At 45.7% G+C, this 15,099-nt stretch overlaps 1 protein-coding gene across 3 annotated transcripts in view; it reads left to right on the forward strand.

Moving 5' to 3' along the window:
- The window catches only part of GRIN2B (glutamate ionotropic receptor NMDA type subunit 2B), a 216,325-nt gene that overhangs the window by 40,340 nt on the left and 160,886 nt on the right, over positions 1 to 15,099 (forward strand). For all 3 annotated transcript variants that reach the window (XM_040555144.1, XM_040555172.1, XM_040555133.1), the window contains one exon: positions 12,324 to 12,752. In XM_040555144.1, the coding sequence (XP_040411078.1) occupies positions 12,342 to 12,752 (411 nt within the window). In that variant the 5' untranslated portion in view covers positions 12,324 to 12,341. The remainder of the gene's footprint in view (positions 1 to 12,323; positions 12,753 to 15,099) is intronic.

A 15,099-nucleotide genomic window follows, 5' to 3' on the forward strand; every position in this document is an offset into this window, starting at 1 on the left:
TATCCTCTGATTCCTTTAGTTAGGAAAGGAGTGATAAATGTGTGCTGTGTTTAGTCTTGTTGAAATATTGCCAGTCTCTGGATGGGGCAGTGACAGGGCTTTGTGAGGAGTTTGGTCAGGGAGGGGGTATAGGATACCAGAAGTCTTACAGACTCGGAAGATAAAATACAAACCAGAGAAGAAGGATCCCAGAGAACTCAGGGGCAATGCAGTCAAGTGGTAATGCCTATGTAGCTTGTTTGTTGCAGTTTCTCTTTCTCCCTAGGTGAAAGTCCTGTGGAACGATAGATCCCTTCCATGCTACCCAGTGCCTCACAAAAGTGTTAAAACCCAGGCAAGTGGTTTTAAAACACTGCCACATCAGATCATGGCCTTTAAACCCCTTTAGCGCAGGGGTGCATGGAAATAGTGCAAAAGTGTCTGTGAATTTTATTCTACTTGGGCATCTTTATATTTATAAATCCATGCAGCTGCATGGAAAAACACCACCTGGTTTGGAGGAGAGCTCTTGTGTCAGTGTCGTTGTTATGGGACGCCAAAGCAGGAACTGTCAGGGAGAGGGAAGCAGGAAGCTAGCACAGCATCCAAGGACTGATTTTATTTTTTCCCCTTTCAGGGGACTTTGAGATGCTTGTCTCTAAGCATGGGAGCTTTGTCTTAGGTTTCTCCAGTGTGCATGTACCTGGTTGGTGCTGGTCTTGCTGTATTTGGTGAGAGCCATGCTGTGACCCTGCTGGGCTGCAGCTCAGCCCTGTGGCCTGTGTGACCTGGTGTGCTTTCCCCACACTATTGTAGGGGCCGGGTGGTATTTGCAGCCAGTAATCTTTGGCTGCCCAGGATGTCAATATTGGTACTGTCATATACAAACAAGGATGAGACCTAGCCAAAGACCCCAGACTGCTGCTGACTGAATGCTTAAACTTGATGGTTGTATGGTGCTACAACCTTGGGTTTGTACAAAAGCTCCTCGTGAGACAGGACTGGCATTCCAGTGCTGCTCCAGTGCTTCAGGAGGGGCAGTGTAAAATCAGCTTTGCCACCGTATCCATTAAATCCACACCTCTTGGCTGAGTGGTGCCTCTGTCCCCACTCCTCTCAGGAGGGAGAGCAGCTGCTCTGGGCTGGGGCCTGACCCCCAGCATGGCAGCAAGGTTTGGGTTCCTGTCTCTAGGAAGCTGTGTTTCCACAAGGACCGGCCTGGATGTAAAAGGGATGCGATTGAATGTTGTCTCCACCAAACCTATTGGTTTCCTATCCTGGCTCCTGGGGCTTCATAGGGTTTGCAGCTGTGGGGTGCTTTCACTTACAGCCTGGTCTGAAGCTGTGGGCCCTTTGAATTACATCTGAGGACTTCTCTATGAATCCCAGGCTTCTGGGACCTCTGACATTGTAGTCCCAGCTGGGTCTCTGAGTCTTCAGGCTTGCTGGTGTAAGACCAGGATTTTTGTTTTGGAGGGGATCAGAGCTCCCAGGACTTTCCAGCCATACTATACAAGCCGGGTGATTCTGCTCTGGCACCTTCCCTAGATCTGTTAAACCCAGGGTCTGAGGGTCTCCACTTGTGAGACCACCAGCGAAGAGATCTTGTACTTTGAGTTTCTGTAAGTGAATTAAGACTGAGCTGTGCCCTACGTTTTCACAGTCCAGGAGCTGCTGGAACCAGACTGCTTGGATCCATGGCAGGCCCCCAGGGCAGATCTGTTGATGAAACAGGTGTTCAGGTTTGGATTAAAAGTGTCAGAAGGATGGCACCTGGTGCCCCAAAGAGCTGCATCTCTAGATCAGACCCCAGAGGCTGGCTGCCCACTGCAGCTCTGCTTTGCTCTACAAAGCTTCACTTATCTCTTGCTCTTCCTTGTCTGGCCAGGAAGCTGCTTTGGAGTAGGTGAAAATGTATCATGAGTTGAGATATTTTCATGACAACAGGCTTAACAAACTGGCGTTTGCTGACAATGTGTTGTTTCCTCAGAAACCACTGATCAGCAGTATTTTGCAGTTTGAGTTAATGTGGCAAAGTCGATATTGAGTATCAAGGGTTTTGCTTGGAAACCAATAACTATTTATGGTATTACAGCAATTCCTTTCTCTCTGCTCCTAGCTAAACTAGGATTTATTGTCCTGAAGATCTTGGACAGACAGGTTTTAATACACTCTCTTGGGATCCTGTGAGTAATGTTGGGTATGATCTCACAAGAAGACATTGCTGCCTTCAGGGAAGTGCAATGGAAAGCAATAATAATAATCTCAACTCCTGTAGCTTCTATCACTTGAGAGCCAAAAGTACTTTAAATACAATAAATAATTAAACCTTCTAGCTCTGTGAAGCAGGGAAGATGCATCTCTGTCTTCCTGATGAGGAGACTAAGGCAAAGGGCTGAGGAAGAAAACAATGGTGTTTACACTTTCAAAAAATGCTTATTGATTTTTGGATGGTTGTGTAAGGGATTAGAACCAGGTTTCACTTGCTGTGGTTCATTCCCTCCATGCTTTTAAGATTTAAAAACAGATACCTAACGGTGTGAATGCAAGTGAGCTAAGATGGATCAAAAATATAGCAGTGCTTAGAGCGAGGAATGGAGTGACTGTGGGAGCCACGTAGGACAAAATATTCATTAGAGATAAGGGATGGATGCAGAAAGCTGAGTAGGATAATAGATTTGGGCATGCATTGTAGACTGAAGGAAGTTTATGGGGATATTGAAATTCCAGATTTTCTTCTATACTTAAGTCCCTTTATGCTGTTCTAAAAGTGTAAACTGACCTTAAAGCATAAGTAACTCCCAGCTACACTTTTTCATGGGATGAATTTTTATTTACTGACAGTGTATTCTTTACTGTGACCATTATTTAGTTTTGGAGGTTGTTCCTTCTTGCTTTCTGTCAATATTTATTTTTTTCCTGCTCCAAATGTAGCCTATAGTAACTTATGTGTAAAAAGATGTGTCCCAAAGGAGTGGAGCTGCACCTTGAGGAGGCTGGTGATGGAGCTGGGCTGGGAGGAGGAATTTGCAGGTACACATCTTCATATGCATTGTGGAGGAATGAATAGCTAGGTGAGCTGCTGGGAAAGGGGGCTGAAGCAGCCAGCATGAATGAATTTGACAAGCTGGAGAAAAGAGAGAGGAGAGGAATCTGGTGGGAAAAGATGCATGGAAATGGCATTCAGCTCAGCCAAATCTAATCTGTTTTCTTGTGCTGGATTGGGCCTTCCCATCCCCATCCCTGCAGCATCAACAGTCAGTGACGAGCCATGGTCCAGATGTGGCTTTTCTCGTATAAGTTTCTGTCACTGCAACTCCATAAATATGATGGACTGCTGAGCAGAGGGAGAGGTCAGTGACTGCTGGGCTGGGTCCCTCCAGCCAGGAAAGCTTTCTGGATGCTATTGATTGAAGGTCTCCGTAAGACGAATTGGCCATGACTTGTCATACAATCGCAGGTGCTGCATGGTCCGGTGCACAGCACTAATGTAGTGTGAAAACATATTGTATCCAGTGGCTTGATGGCTGGTGCCTTACTGGTTATTGAACTGAGGGAGAGAAATACAAGGAAAGGGGAGACTGGGGTGGGAAGAGTGAAGAGGGAAAGAAAGGAACAGAGAAAGGAGAAGGAAAATGAGGCCACCAAAAAAAAATCCTAACTTGCAATTGTCAATTCTACTTTCATCCTGACTTTAGTATTTATTTGTAAGGATCAGGTTTTTCTAAAGGGATGAGTGATTTTTAAGATACTGCTGAGTTGGGAACGTACAACTCCAAGCATCTTGCATGGCATTCTTTTTGGTGTCACACATTGGGTATCCCCTGTTACTTCTCCTGGGTAAATTTTGTTTCGCTTTTCTTAAAGTAGTGATAACAAGAACAGAAAAATTCTTTACTGGGAATCAGAATGAGGAAAAGGGAAGACACGACTTTGCCAAGGGATAGGCAGTTATAAAGAAGCAGACCTGAGAACAAAGTTATCTGAGTACTCATCCATCCTTTCTAGTGGCCTCACCAGAGCCAGCTCTCAACCACTTTTGGCTCTGATTGCTGTGGTCTACCTTTTTGCCCCTCTCAACTTCCAGTTAATTTCCTGGCTCATTTCATGAGCAAGGCTGACCTTATTGCAGGGTCACTTGGTGACAAAACCCTGCTTTCCACAGTGCTGCATACCAGTGTAAATCAAGAGGCCACGAAGCTCCTGAGAGATGCTGGCAGTTTGCAAAACACGTACCAGTACCCATCAGTGTCTAGCACTGTGGCTTTGCCCTGGACCAGCTCACAAAACACAATTCCCACTCTCCACCCCCTGCCTTCATGTAGCAGCTTCTTTGACCCTCTCACATCTTGATGTTTCAGGCATCAACTGCCTTTTCTGCTGTTTCTGCTGTCTGTGACACCTTTATGAGGACCCGATCAGGTCTGGTGAGCTCTGGCACTCTGCTTAAGGCTGTTTAAGATTTGCTACGATGGTGCCACAAGCAGCAGAGACAGTGCAGGGAGTTTCTCCTAGACTGCCCTTGCTGCATGGTCTTCACGCACTCATGAAGATCTTTTCTAAGAGACAGGCTGGTTAATGCTTTAAAACTTTGCCCACTGTCATACATTATATCTGAGGAGATTGTCAGCACACTAGACGGCTGAATCCAAAGTGCAGATGTAGTTTAAGGCTGTATCCCTCTGGTTCAGATGTCCTTCTGGGGATTCTTAGTATGAAGGACAAGGACTCCCTTGATTTGCCTTATAAAAAAAAAATCATATATTCTTTCCTACTTATTTCATGTTTTAAGAAACCTTTGTGATTTAGCTTTTACGGTGCTTATATGTGGCATAAAAGGACAAAGAACATCAAGAGACAGTCTTAAGTATCCCATGGGATTTCAGCTTTGGCATGGTGTTTGGCAGCTGCCTTCAGCAGACAGAGCAGCCTTCACCTGCCTGTAGAGTTTATTGGAAAACCTCAAATTAATACAGCAAGTAATCAGAAATGCAGAGGATGTTTCTCCAAACCACCTAACCGAAGTTAAAGGTGTGGTTTTTTTCATGGTTATTAATGGATTGGAGTTATTTAAATCCCTAGCTTTTGGAAATCCTAGTCTTTAATGTACTCAGGTTGTTAATATGCTGTTGATTTCTGCTTGGAAATGAAAAGTGGAAGCAGAGAATTAAGAAGGGAAGGAAGGGATTGCAGCATGCATCACCAACTTGTTCCAGTTGGATTTATTTGGCAAAACTGGTGTTGTTCTGGGTGCAGCATTCTGCTGTATGTTTAAGTCTAGCTTCCCTCAGTCCTGTGTGCCAGGAGGCAAAGCTGGTTTTAAATGTGCTGAAATCCCTTTGGAGGGGTTGTGCGCACAGAGATGCATCCCTTGCTTTGGATGATTTGCTCTGAGCCTGAGATGGGGCAGGCAATGGTTGGAAGTGGGAAACTGCATGGTGAAGAGACCTCTTGAAAGCCTTGAAACCCCTGTTTGAACTGGAGCATGCATGGAGCGGCAGCTGACCGCTCCAGACAGCGAGGACATTTCCTTCCCTCTGGCAGGAGGGCTGGTCTTGTCCCTCTAAACTTGTCCAAGCGGGGTGCTGGGGGTGAGATCCCGGCAGGGGAACGATGGCTCCAGCCTGGCTCTGCCAGCCAGGCTTGCAGAGTGATGGCCATGCCAAGCCTCTCTGCCCTGGCATTTAGAAATTGGCACTGGGCAATGCCAGACTGACCTGCTGTCTCTCTTAATGGCTTTTCTGTGTGTTACACTGGCTCCCGCTGCTCTGTACTTTTATGCCAGGCTGGGGAAGCAGGTCAGGCTTGCTCCTGCTCTCCCTGGCCCGGCTGCTACCTTCCTCCTCCCTCCCTCATCCTGCTGAGGGCCCTAGGGGCTCAGCATAAGAGGGACACGAACACAGCTGAACTTCAGCTGCAGCAGAGGACAGTCCCAAGGGGTGATCAGATAACCATCTTACAAGCGTTTTCAGGGTGGAAATGGTGAGTCAAGAGGGAGAAATTGTTTAGGCTGAATGAAGGAGATATTATTGAAGTAACAGGATAGCTGAGTAAAGGGAAAATTTAGGCTGAGTTTAGAGAAACGCTTCTAAATGTGATCCTTGGAGTCATCTTCTAGTGGTGGTAATCCTATTGTTTGAGTTGTTTCAGGGCAGGTCGTGTGCTAAAGCAGATGCTGCAGACAGCAATACTGAAATGACTGGGGGAAGGGCAAGACTATTAAGGAGAGGATATTCACGTGTAATTTCTCTGAATCACTTGATGTTGGACTCAACAGAATCTCGGAGGCTGTGGCTGTATCAGCTATCCCCATGATATGTAAAATATGTGGGTGGGAGGAAGTGGGAAGGACACTGGGAATTTACCCTTGGGCAAGCTTACAATAATGAGACACAGTTCTTAATCTGTTGGGAATGATTTGGGTCTAATTGATGATCAAAGTGTTCCTTGTACCGCCTCAAGTGCAGGGAGAGAACTACTCTTCTCCTTTATGTGGGGCAGGAAAAGGGAAGTGCCTTTTGGACCTTATCCTTGGATAGACCTGTTGAATGGATAGACCTAAACAGAAGCAATCTAGGTTTTGGAGATGGGGAGGAGTAAATATGTGATCTATGGGATGAATTTGACACTGGCCAGGCCGGGGAGGAGTTTCTATCTGGTTTAATAAAGAACGGACAGGTTAAAAGAAAATAGATTGTGAATAGAACTGAACCTACATACCACTTTCCTTCCAGGGGACGGCAAGGGATTTCAGTCAGAGTCGCTATAATGAACCCTTCTGGTCCAGGTGTTGCATTGCTCTTTCATTCATCATTGGACGTGGAACTTTCTGATATCTGTAGACACTGCCATATTCCTGCTCTGAACGTACGGATATTTTCCTGCAGTGTCATTTATTCTGTTTATCAGTACCTGAAGTGTGCAGGTGCTTCCAGGACACATCCTTTGTGCCCCAGATTCATCCTCATCTTTGTTTCTGTTTACAAAGTTCCTGGAACAACAGGGACACGAGCCAGGAGATTTATGCGCACTTATGTCACCTACCTGGTGAGCAGTAATATGTGGCACAGCAGCACAGGAGCTGTCAGTTTACAAATAGTCTGGGCTGAAGCTGTGGTAGGACAACGCAGCATTAGGAAGGGAGGACTGCTTCTTCAGAGGTAGACTACATGCAGTGTGTTTGGAGTGGGGAGGTGGTATTAGCCGTAAGAATGGGATGCTGTCCTAAGTTGAAATTGGATTGCCAAAAATCAGTGAGTTAGAGAAGGGTTTGATTTACAGCCTTGCACCCCAGCTTTTAGGAGTAACAATATATGGGGTTTAAATCAATCCTACACCTTTCTTCTCCTGGGTCTTCTCAGCTCCTGCAGCTTACCTGTAAGGCAGGTAGCAGACCAAAACCACAGTCTTCTGCAGTTAATTAGCACAGAAATAGTGCTCTCTGGTCCAGACATACAGGTATTTTCTTGCCAGACAGCCCAGTAGCTTGTCTAGTGCAATGTTAACTTCCCTACGGCTCCTAGTGCGCTGTGCTGTTCCCTGGTGGTGTGTTGGATACAAGGCACAAAGCACCTGCCAGCTTTCTAGAGTATCTCACAGCTGAGATGGATTTCTTCTTACCCACAACTAGGGCTGGAAACATGAGGGTTGGTTTCTGATTCATTGTCCAACAATGCTCAAACGGTCTCCAGTAACACTGGAGATGGTAGGGCATCTGTAGGTAGTAGCTCGGCCACAGGTGTGGTGGTAAGTATTGGAATTGGGCTAGTGATCAGGTAGGGTTGAGAGTTAGCATTACAGTTGGTGCAGATGCAAAACTAGCTGTTGAATTCAGATTCTGTGGCTTGAAGTCCTGTGACCTCATCAGAGCTCCCAGCGGGCAGAGTCCAGAAAGCACTCTGGTATGAACCTCCCCATGGCTCCCCAGGAAAGTCTGGAAGTTGTAGGTGATGCTCTTCCTCCAATGTAGAGCCCGCATCCCTACAAAGTTCCCTTCACACTGCTGATGCTGTTCAGCCTCCTATCTCAACCATTGTCTTCCTCCTTACTAGGAAAGCTGCCTTTAATGTAGCTTTTAGTCTGAGACCACAGTATTACAGGAATTCCTTTCTTTTTGCTAAATTTAGCTTGGAAGTGGGGTTTTGGGGCCTGCAATTACTCTCCCAAGGGGCTGTCGCATGTTGCTGCCCTTCTGGCAAAGCTGCAGCGGATGGAGGCACCAGCATCAATACACAACAGAACTGACCCTAAGCTCCTGGGACCAGCCCACCTTCTGCCTCAGTTTCTTTATCCCACCTAAAGATCGTCTTGCCTTGCTGTACGCTGAGCAGCACTTTATTTACAGTTTGCCTGGCTGAATGCACAATGACCTATTTGTGTACTTTCGGTATTTTGAAATATAGTCCAGAAATATCTCTAAATGCTGAGCTGTATTTTTGCCTGTGCAGCCTAATAATTTTCTATTAATACTTATCTTAGATATGATCCACATAAAATGCAGTGTCAAATAAAGTTCTCATGATATTTTAAAGCAATCTAACCTTTGGTCCTGGCCAAATTCCAATCCGAATAATTACTGTCTGACTACCTACCTTTCTCTTGTATTTTCAATTGGGAAAGTTAACTCTCCCTCCTCGTTTTAACAGTGATTGTGTAACACTGCTCTGCAGCATTAAGTAGATGCTGCATTCCTCTACAATGGTGGATGTGTTTTATTGGTAAGTAAAATGAGATTATAGAGGTATAATGGTTTTACAGGCATGTTTATACCTAAATATAGATATGTCTGTAAAACCACTTTATCTAATATCCCTGACATATATTGTATACCAGGGAGTAAGGGAGAATGTAATAGCGTGGAATAACGTGTGAAAGATGTTACTGGCCAGACTGGAGTTTAGGAATTGCTGAATTGTTTTGGAGTGGCAAAAGCACAGAAAAGCCTCCCAGACACTATGCTGCCCCACATCACCAGCAAGGGAAAAAACTACTCACGTAAAATATTTTGTCATAAAACATCCTAGCACATTTTTAAAGTCATTCTTGACTGGTGAAATTAGAGTCTAGGAATATTGAAGTTACTTGAAACAACTAGGAGCAAATTTCCTGTTCTACAACTGCAACCTTGTCACGTGCTTATGAATTTCTCCATGTGAATTTGCAAATGCTCACTGGAAAAAAGACAGCCCTCAAGGAGGGTCCCTATAGTGCCTCCAGTGTTTCCTCGTTTGGGCGTCTCAAACTTTTGCACTTAAACGTTGCCAAAATTAATGGATAAAACTCGCTGCTGTGTATGCAAAAACACCTTCTCACAGTCGTTGTGGGTCATTTTAATCTTACAATAAGTCTGTGGTTGTGTACCCCTTCACTAGCTTACCTTCAAAAAGAGCTGATAGTGAGCCAGACCAGAGGAGGAAGGAGAGGTGGGGTTGGTGCCAGGATGCCCGTTCCTATCTCCAACGGACTGCACTTGAGCAGTGCAACTCTGTGCTGTGAACCTGCTGCTGCCTTGTGGGAGTGTGCTGGGGCTGATTGGTGGAGCTAATGGGGTACCACCAGCCCTGTTTTGGGTGTGATGTATTGGCATTCTGCCTTGTTACATCCCTGCGTCCTGTCCTGCCAGGGGGCCCAGTCTGAACCTGGTACCTGTAATTGCTGCAGACGGATGCTGGCTCCTGGCACGTAGGCCATCCGTGTTCCTGAAACACGTAGTGAGCATGACAGAGAACTTATATATGAGCAAGAGACAGAGGAAAAGTGCCTTGGGTGGTTGGGTGGACACAGGCATCTCTCTGCCTGCTCTTGGAGAGGGCTCATGGCCAAGGTTCCAAAGTGGAGGGAGATGCCAGGTCAGCTGTGGAGGCACTGATGACCTTTTTAGATTAGATTTTTCCTAGGCCTGGCTGCTCCCTGTGTCTCTGGCTGAAGGCTGAATTTCTGATGCTTTACAGGGAAACCTATCATCTTGTATTGAAGAGAAGATCTGTCTGGGGGGCACATCCCCTGAGCCAGACATGCAGTAGGTTGGCACTTAAGTGTTCTTCAAGATCTGTGTTCTCATCTGCTGGCCCTTGAAGGTAGATGCTAGAGATTTATTGGCTTTGGTGCAAGTGAAGAGAAGGGAACGGGTTTCTTGGCCAGCATTTTTCCCTGTGGGAAAAGTCTGTATTTGGGTGTGAAAGCAGACAGCTGCCTCATTTGCCTGCATAGCTCCTGCATTGCTGCTCTCTGAACCCTGTGTTGGAAGGCCCTGTAAAGCATTCCTGGTGGGAGAGGGGCTAGGAAAAACCTACACTCTGCTCCCTGGGCATCACAGCTAGCCATTGCCTAACCAAGCGTAATATACAGTGTGAGACTCTGCAGAGAGATCGCAGGAGACATATTTTAAAGAGAGCAAATATAGCATTAAAGGGACTGAGCGAGAGAGTGAGAGACAGAGCGTACAGAGTGCATTAAAGTTAATAAAGCATTGCAGGAGTGGGGACTGCATTTCACTGTGAAGGAATCTAATTTAGTGACTCGTAATTGGAGGATAACAGTCCTGCTGGAATGAAGTTAGCTGTTCATTTTGCCAAACTCTTGAAGTCCCTTGGTTCTTGTGAGCATCTCTCAGAAAGTGGATCCGTCAGAGTTTAGAATCGATTGCTGCTTCGTACCTGTGGTTCCTTTCAGCCTCCTAAGTGGATTTGGTTCCTCCGGTGCGTATTTATTATCTATTTTATTATGTGGTTATTTATCTGGTGGTAATAATGCAGGATACATTCTCTCTGCTTAGCATGGCAATGAGGGAGCACATGCTGAGCCTCTGTGTTATCCTGGGCAGGGCATGATGGAGTCCCTTGTGCCCTCTCTCTAGGGGTGACTGGTGTTCGGTGGGGTTGTTGGATGGACTTCCAACTTCCCCAAAAAATCCTGTTTTGTCCCTGCTGCTGCAGCCTTCTATCCACTTGACAGAGAGACATGCAGCAGTCAACGGTATGGAAGGTTCCAGTTTCTTGGTTCCCAAGATGAGAGGGTCAGTGATGTAGTGCAACGAAATGCAGGGTGGATGTGTTTATTCTAAGTGTACCCGGCTGTTGGTGAGCAGATTTATGGGCATGAAGAGCTGATAGGAAGTCTTTTCTAGTTTGAAATGCTTGGCATCTACCTGGGACAGCAAAGTGGCCCTGGATGGGAGTGCTGAACAGTGCTGCCTCTCACAGAACAGCCACTGCTCTGTTTTTGTCCCCAGACCAGGAGGATTTTGATAACGCTTACTCCTCCTAGGTGCTGCAAGTATTAATTCATTAGTGTCTGTGAAGTGTCTTGAGGATGAAAAGAGCTGTGGAAATGTGAGGTATTATTAAAACAAGACTGAGTAAAGAAAGAGCTAGGAACAATCCCACAGGGAGCTGTCCTGCTCAGGCAGGGGCTGGAGAGATGACCTCATCGGGTTTTTCCATTTCTGCTGTTGTGATTACAAAATAAAGTGGACGTGTTCAGGGAGAAGATCACTGTAACATCCCTGGCTGTGGTAGCTGATGGTGAACCTTTATGAGCTCTGTGGATTTTTTCTCCTTTTTAGCAAAAAGACTTGGCATGTTGGTCTTGAAGGGAATGTCTTCGCCATGTTACACTGGTCCATTTTTAGCTATGACCATTAGGAAATTTTGTGTTCTTGGCGTTTTAAAAAGAAAAGGATGTTGTGTTGGTGAAAGGCATATGACTGAACTACTATGGACTGGAGCAGTGTGTATTCCTTTAGTACGAAGGCTGCATGCAATGCATACACAGAGTAACTCACACCCACATCCATCTAATGGCCTTGACAATTGTCCTCGCTTTATTCTAGAGGCACTGTGCTGAGAAAGTAAAAGGGTGTCCTGTCTGCCTGGTCCCTTCAGCCTCTCTGCTATACCTCCAGCTGAAGGCCAAACCGATCACAAGCATCAATAATTTCTTTGTGTTGAGGGCAAGCACTTAGACATGGGCTTGACATAAGCAATTAGTTTCACAAAGACAGCTGAACAGCCGTCAAAGGACAATTCTCAATCAGTTTTGACTTTGGTCTCAGTGTGACATGGGACCAGGGAGATGACATGATCCCATCTTCTGCTGACAGCTGTTCTCTGAGGTGACTCCAAACTCTGAGGTAGAGACTGCGACTCTAGTTTGAGTCCCTCTGACTATTTAATAGAGTCCTGAATGCAGCTGAAGGACTGGCCATTGAGCAAGAAGGGCTGGTGGGAGGATGGCAGTGGCTGAGGAGGATCGATGGATCTGCCTTGAAGGGTTGAGTGCATGATTGACTTATCAATTGATCACTTTCTCTCACCTTCCCCCCTTCCTTTTATTTCTTTGTTTAGGGAGTGTAAGAGCCGAAGATGAGGCCCAGGGTGGAGTGCTACTCTCCAAAGTTTTGGCTGGTGCTGGCAGTCCTCGCGACAACAGGGAGCGGGGCCCATGCCCAGAAAAGCCACCCGAGCATTGGCATTGCAGTCATCCTGGTGGGGACCTCAGACGAAGTGGCCATCAAAGATGCACACGAGAAAGATGACTTCCACCACCTCTCAGTGGTGCCCCGGGTGGAGCTGGTGGCCATGAATGAGACAGATCCCAAGAGCATCATCACCCGCATCTGTGACCTCATGTCAGATCGGAAGATTCAAGGGGTGGTATTTGCTGATGACACAGACCAGGAAGCCATTGCTCAGATCCTGGACTTCATCTCTGCCCAGACCCTCACTCCCATCCTGGGCATTCATGGAGGCTCCTCTATGATCATGGCAGATAAGGTACATTTGAACTTTCTTCTGTTATAAACCCGCAGATTGAAACTTAAAACAGAGAGAGCTATCTGAGTCTGTGATCCTCAGGTGGAGTCTCCTGGGGCCGAAGGGCTGGGGGATTAGAGAGACTCAAATTCAAAGAGAGATTAAAAGAGCTAACTGTGTGTAGCACTGCTGAGAAGAGCCTATTAATCATGTGGAATTATCTGCAACAGAGGAAAAACCAAGGAGGTAAAGGAGTAGATAGAAGAGAGCTGCAAAAGAATGAGCTCTCTTCTTCCTTAAGAAGCGTAAAGAGCCTCTGACAATTCTGATTTTTTTTAGGGTTTTATTTTTGCTAGTGTTTTACCTTGGGAAGTGCCAAGAATGCTAGCTTGGGTTTTCCCTGAACGGAGCTGGAGGACATTGTGGCATTTTCAGAGATGCTTAATACAGCTCTTACATCTTAATTGAAAAATAATTGAATCTTTAATAAAGCTATCGTCTCTCAGAAGTGTTCATTAGCTCCTGAAGTTAAATAGGTGTTAGCTAATGCAAATAACTGGTCTGAACCAGTCCAGCTGTTTCCACTTTATTTTATTCCATCATATCACTGACACTTCGCTGTTTTCCCCAACCCAAGCTAGTATTCTTGGCAGTTAACTGCACAAACAGGCCTTCCTGCCACTGCTTTGGAACACAGCAAGATGCAGAGAGCACTATCTTTGGCCAGCTGGTAAGTGTCAGCTTAGGGGAGCATGCATGGTGTACAGCTGGACCTGACAGAAATCTCCTCGGCAGGAGGAGCAGGGGACCCAGAAATTCATGCCTGAGCGTGCATTGGGCCAGACAGCGTGGCTGACAATGGCCTCCAAGCTGCTGTGGGCTGGCTGGAATATCCAAGAGAAGTGAGCTGCCCTTTTCCCTGCAGGCTTGGTGCAAGAAAGCCCCTTTATTGAGAAGAACCTCTTGACCACACTTTCATAAAGAAACAATCTGGGGATCAAGCTGACAGTCTTTTCCTTTTGTAGGTCACTCTTCAGCAAATCTGAGAGATTTAACTAGGCAGAATCAGGTGTAATTGAGTGAAAGGGGGAAGTAAGCTGGCCAATGTGGCAACTTTTCCTCAGAAAGAGATCTAGTGGACTTGAGAAATCAGGCATTTTCTGTTCTATTTACCTTGTAAGTAACTAATTCAGTGCAGGTTATCATAGGTGAGTAGCTGGGAATAGGTTAATCACAAGATATTTTCTCACTCTTTGACCAACTGTTCAGTTGCCAAATGTACATTTAATATGCAGGTTTTCTCAGATCAGTCTTTGAACTAAAGTAGGCATTGAGTAATAGAATCACAGGCATTTCTTTCTCTGTCCTTCAGTAGTTACAGTTGTGATAAAGTCATTATGCCCCATTCTACCCACAATGAGATTTTTCTTTCTTGAGAAGAATTAGGCAACAACTCATTGCTCTCCTGCGTTCTGCGGTTGTCAATGTCTGTGCAAAACAGGTCTAGAGTGTTACTTTCAGTGCTGCATTTCATCCTTATGGTGGCATTTTATATCCTCTTTGAACAAGCAGCAGTGTCTCTGTTGCCAGACATCCTAAGCACTGGGAAAAGGTCCTTGCAATTTTGAGCTTGGCAGGCCAAGTTCTGATTTCTGATTCCTGCAGTGCAAATCCAGCACAGCACCATTGCCTATGGTAGGATTAGATCAGATTTACACCTCTGTAATTCAAAGAGGAATTTGGCCTATTGAACTTGGCAAAGATTTTTTTTTACCTCCCTCTCGTCTCTCCTTGGGAAGGTGGCATCTCATGCGGCCACCCTGTGTACTCCACCAGCTTGCTTCTAAAGAGCCTTCTGGCAGGCAGGCAGCCCACAGGGAGCTCAAAGGTGGAAGCCTTATAAATAGAGATCTTTGTTTTATCAAGCTCCCTTTTTCATAGTTTTGCAGGCAGGAGAAGCAGGATACATACAAAGATCTGTGGCTTTAGGAAAGGCCAAGATTTCTTTTCAGCATAAATCGAAAAGGCTGACCTTTAGAGCTTCTGATTCACAGGTGTGTAATCTTTAATGGATAATATTTGTGTGATGAATTAAAATATGGTGGACAGTAAATACATTGATATTCTCCTGAAAATGCTGAAGTCTGACTGGTAAGTCCTTAACAATCTATTTTCCACAGAGGGCCTTGACAGAGGCTTTTCTTTTACTGACCCTTAGTCATGTAGTTCGCAAATGAGTTGTGTGGCTGGGGTTTGATCCTGTAAGCACACATTGCTTCTTTCAGCATCCCTTCAATGCTCACAGCAGTCAGCTGTGATCGAACTCGCTCAGCATTTCACAGGTTTAGACCTGCACTTAGAGTTTTGT

The sequence above is a fragment of the Cygnus olor genome, chromosome 1 (genome assembly GCF_009769625.2).
Source record: "Cygnus olor isolate bCygOlo1 chromosome 1, bCygOlo1.pri.v2, whole genome shotgun sequence".
NCBI lineage: Eukaryota > Metazoa > Chordata > Aves > Anseriformes > Anatidae > Cygnus > Cygnus olor.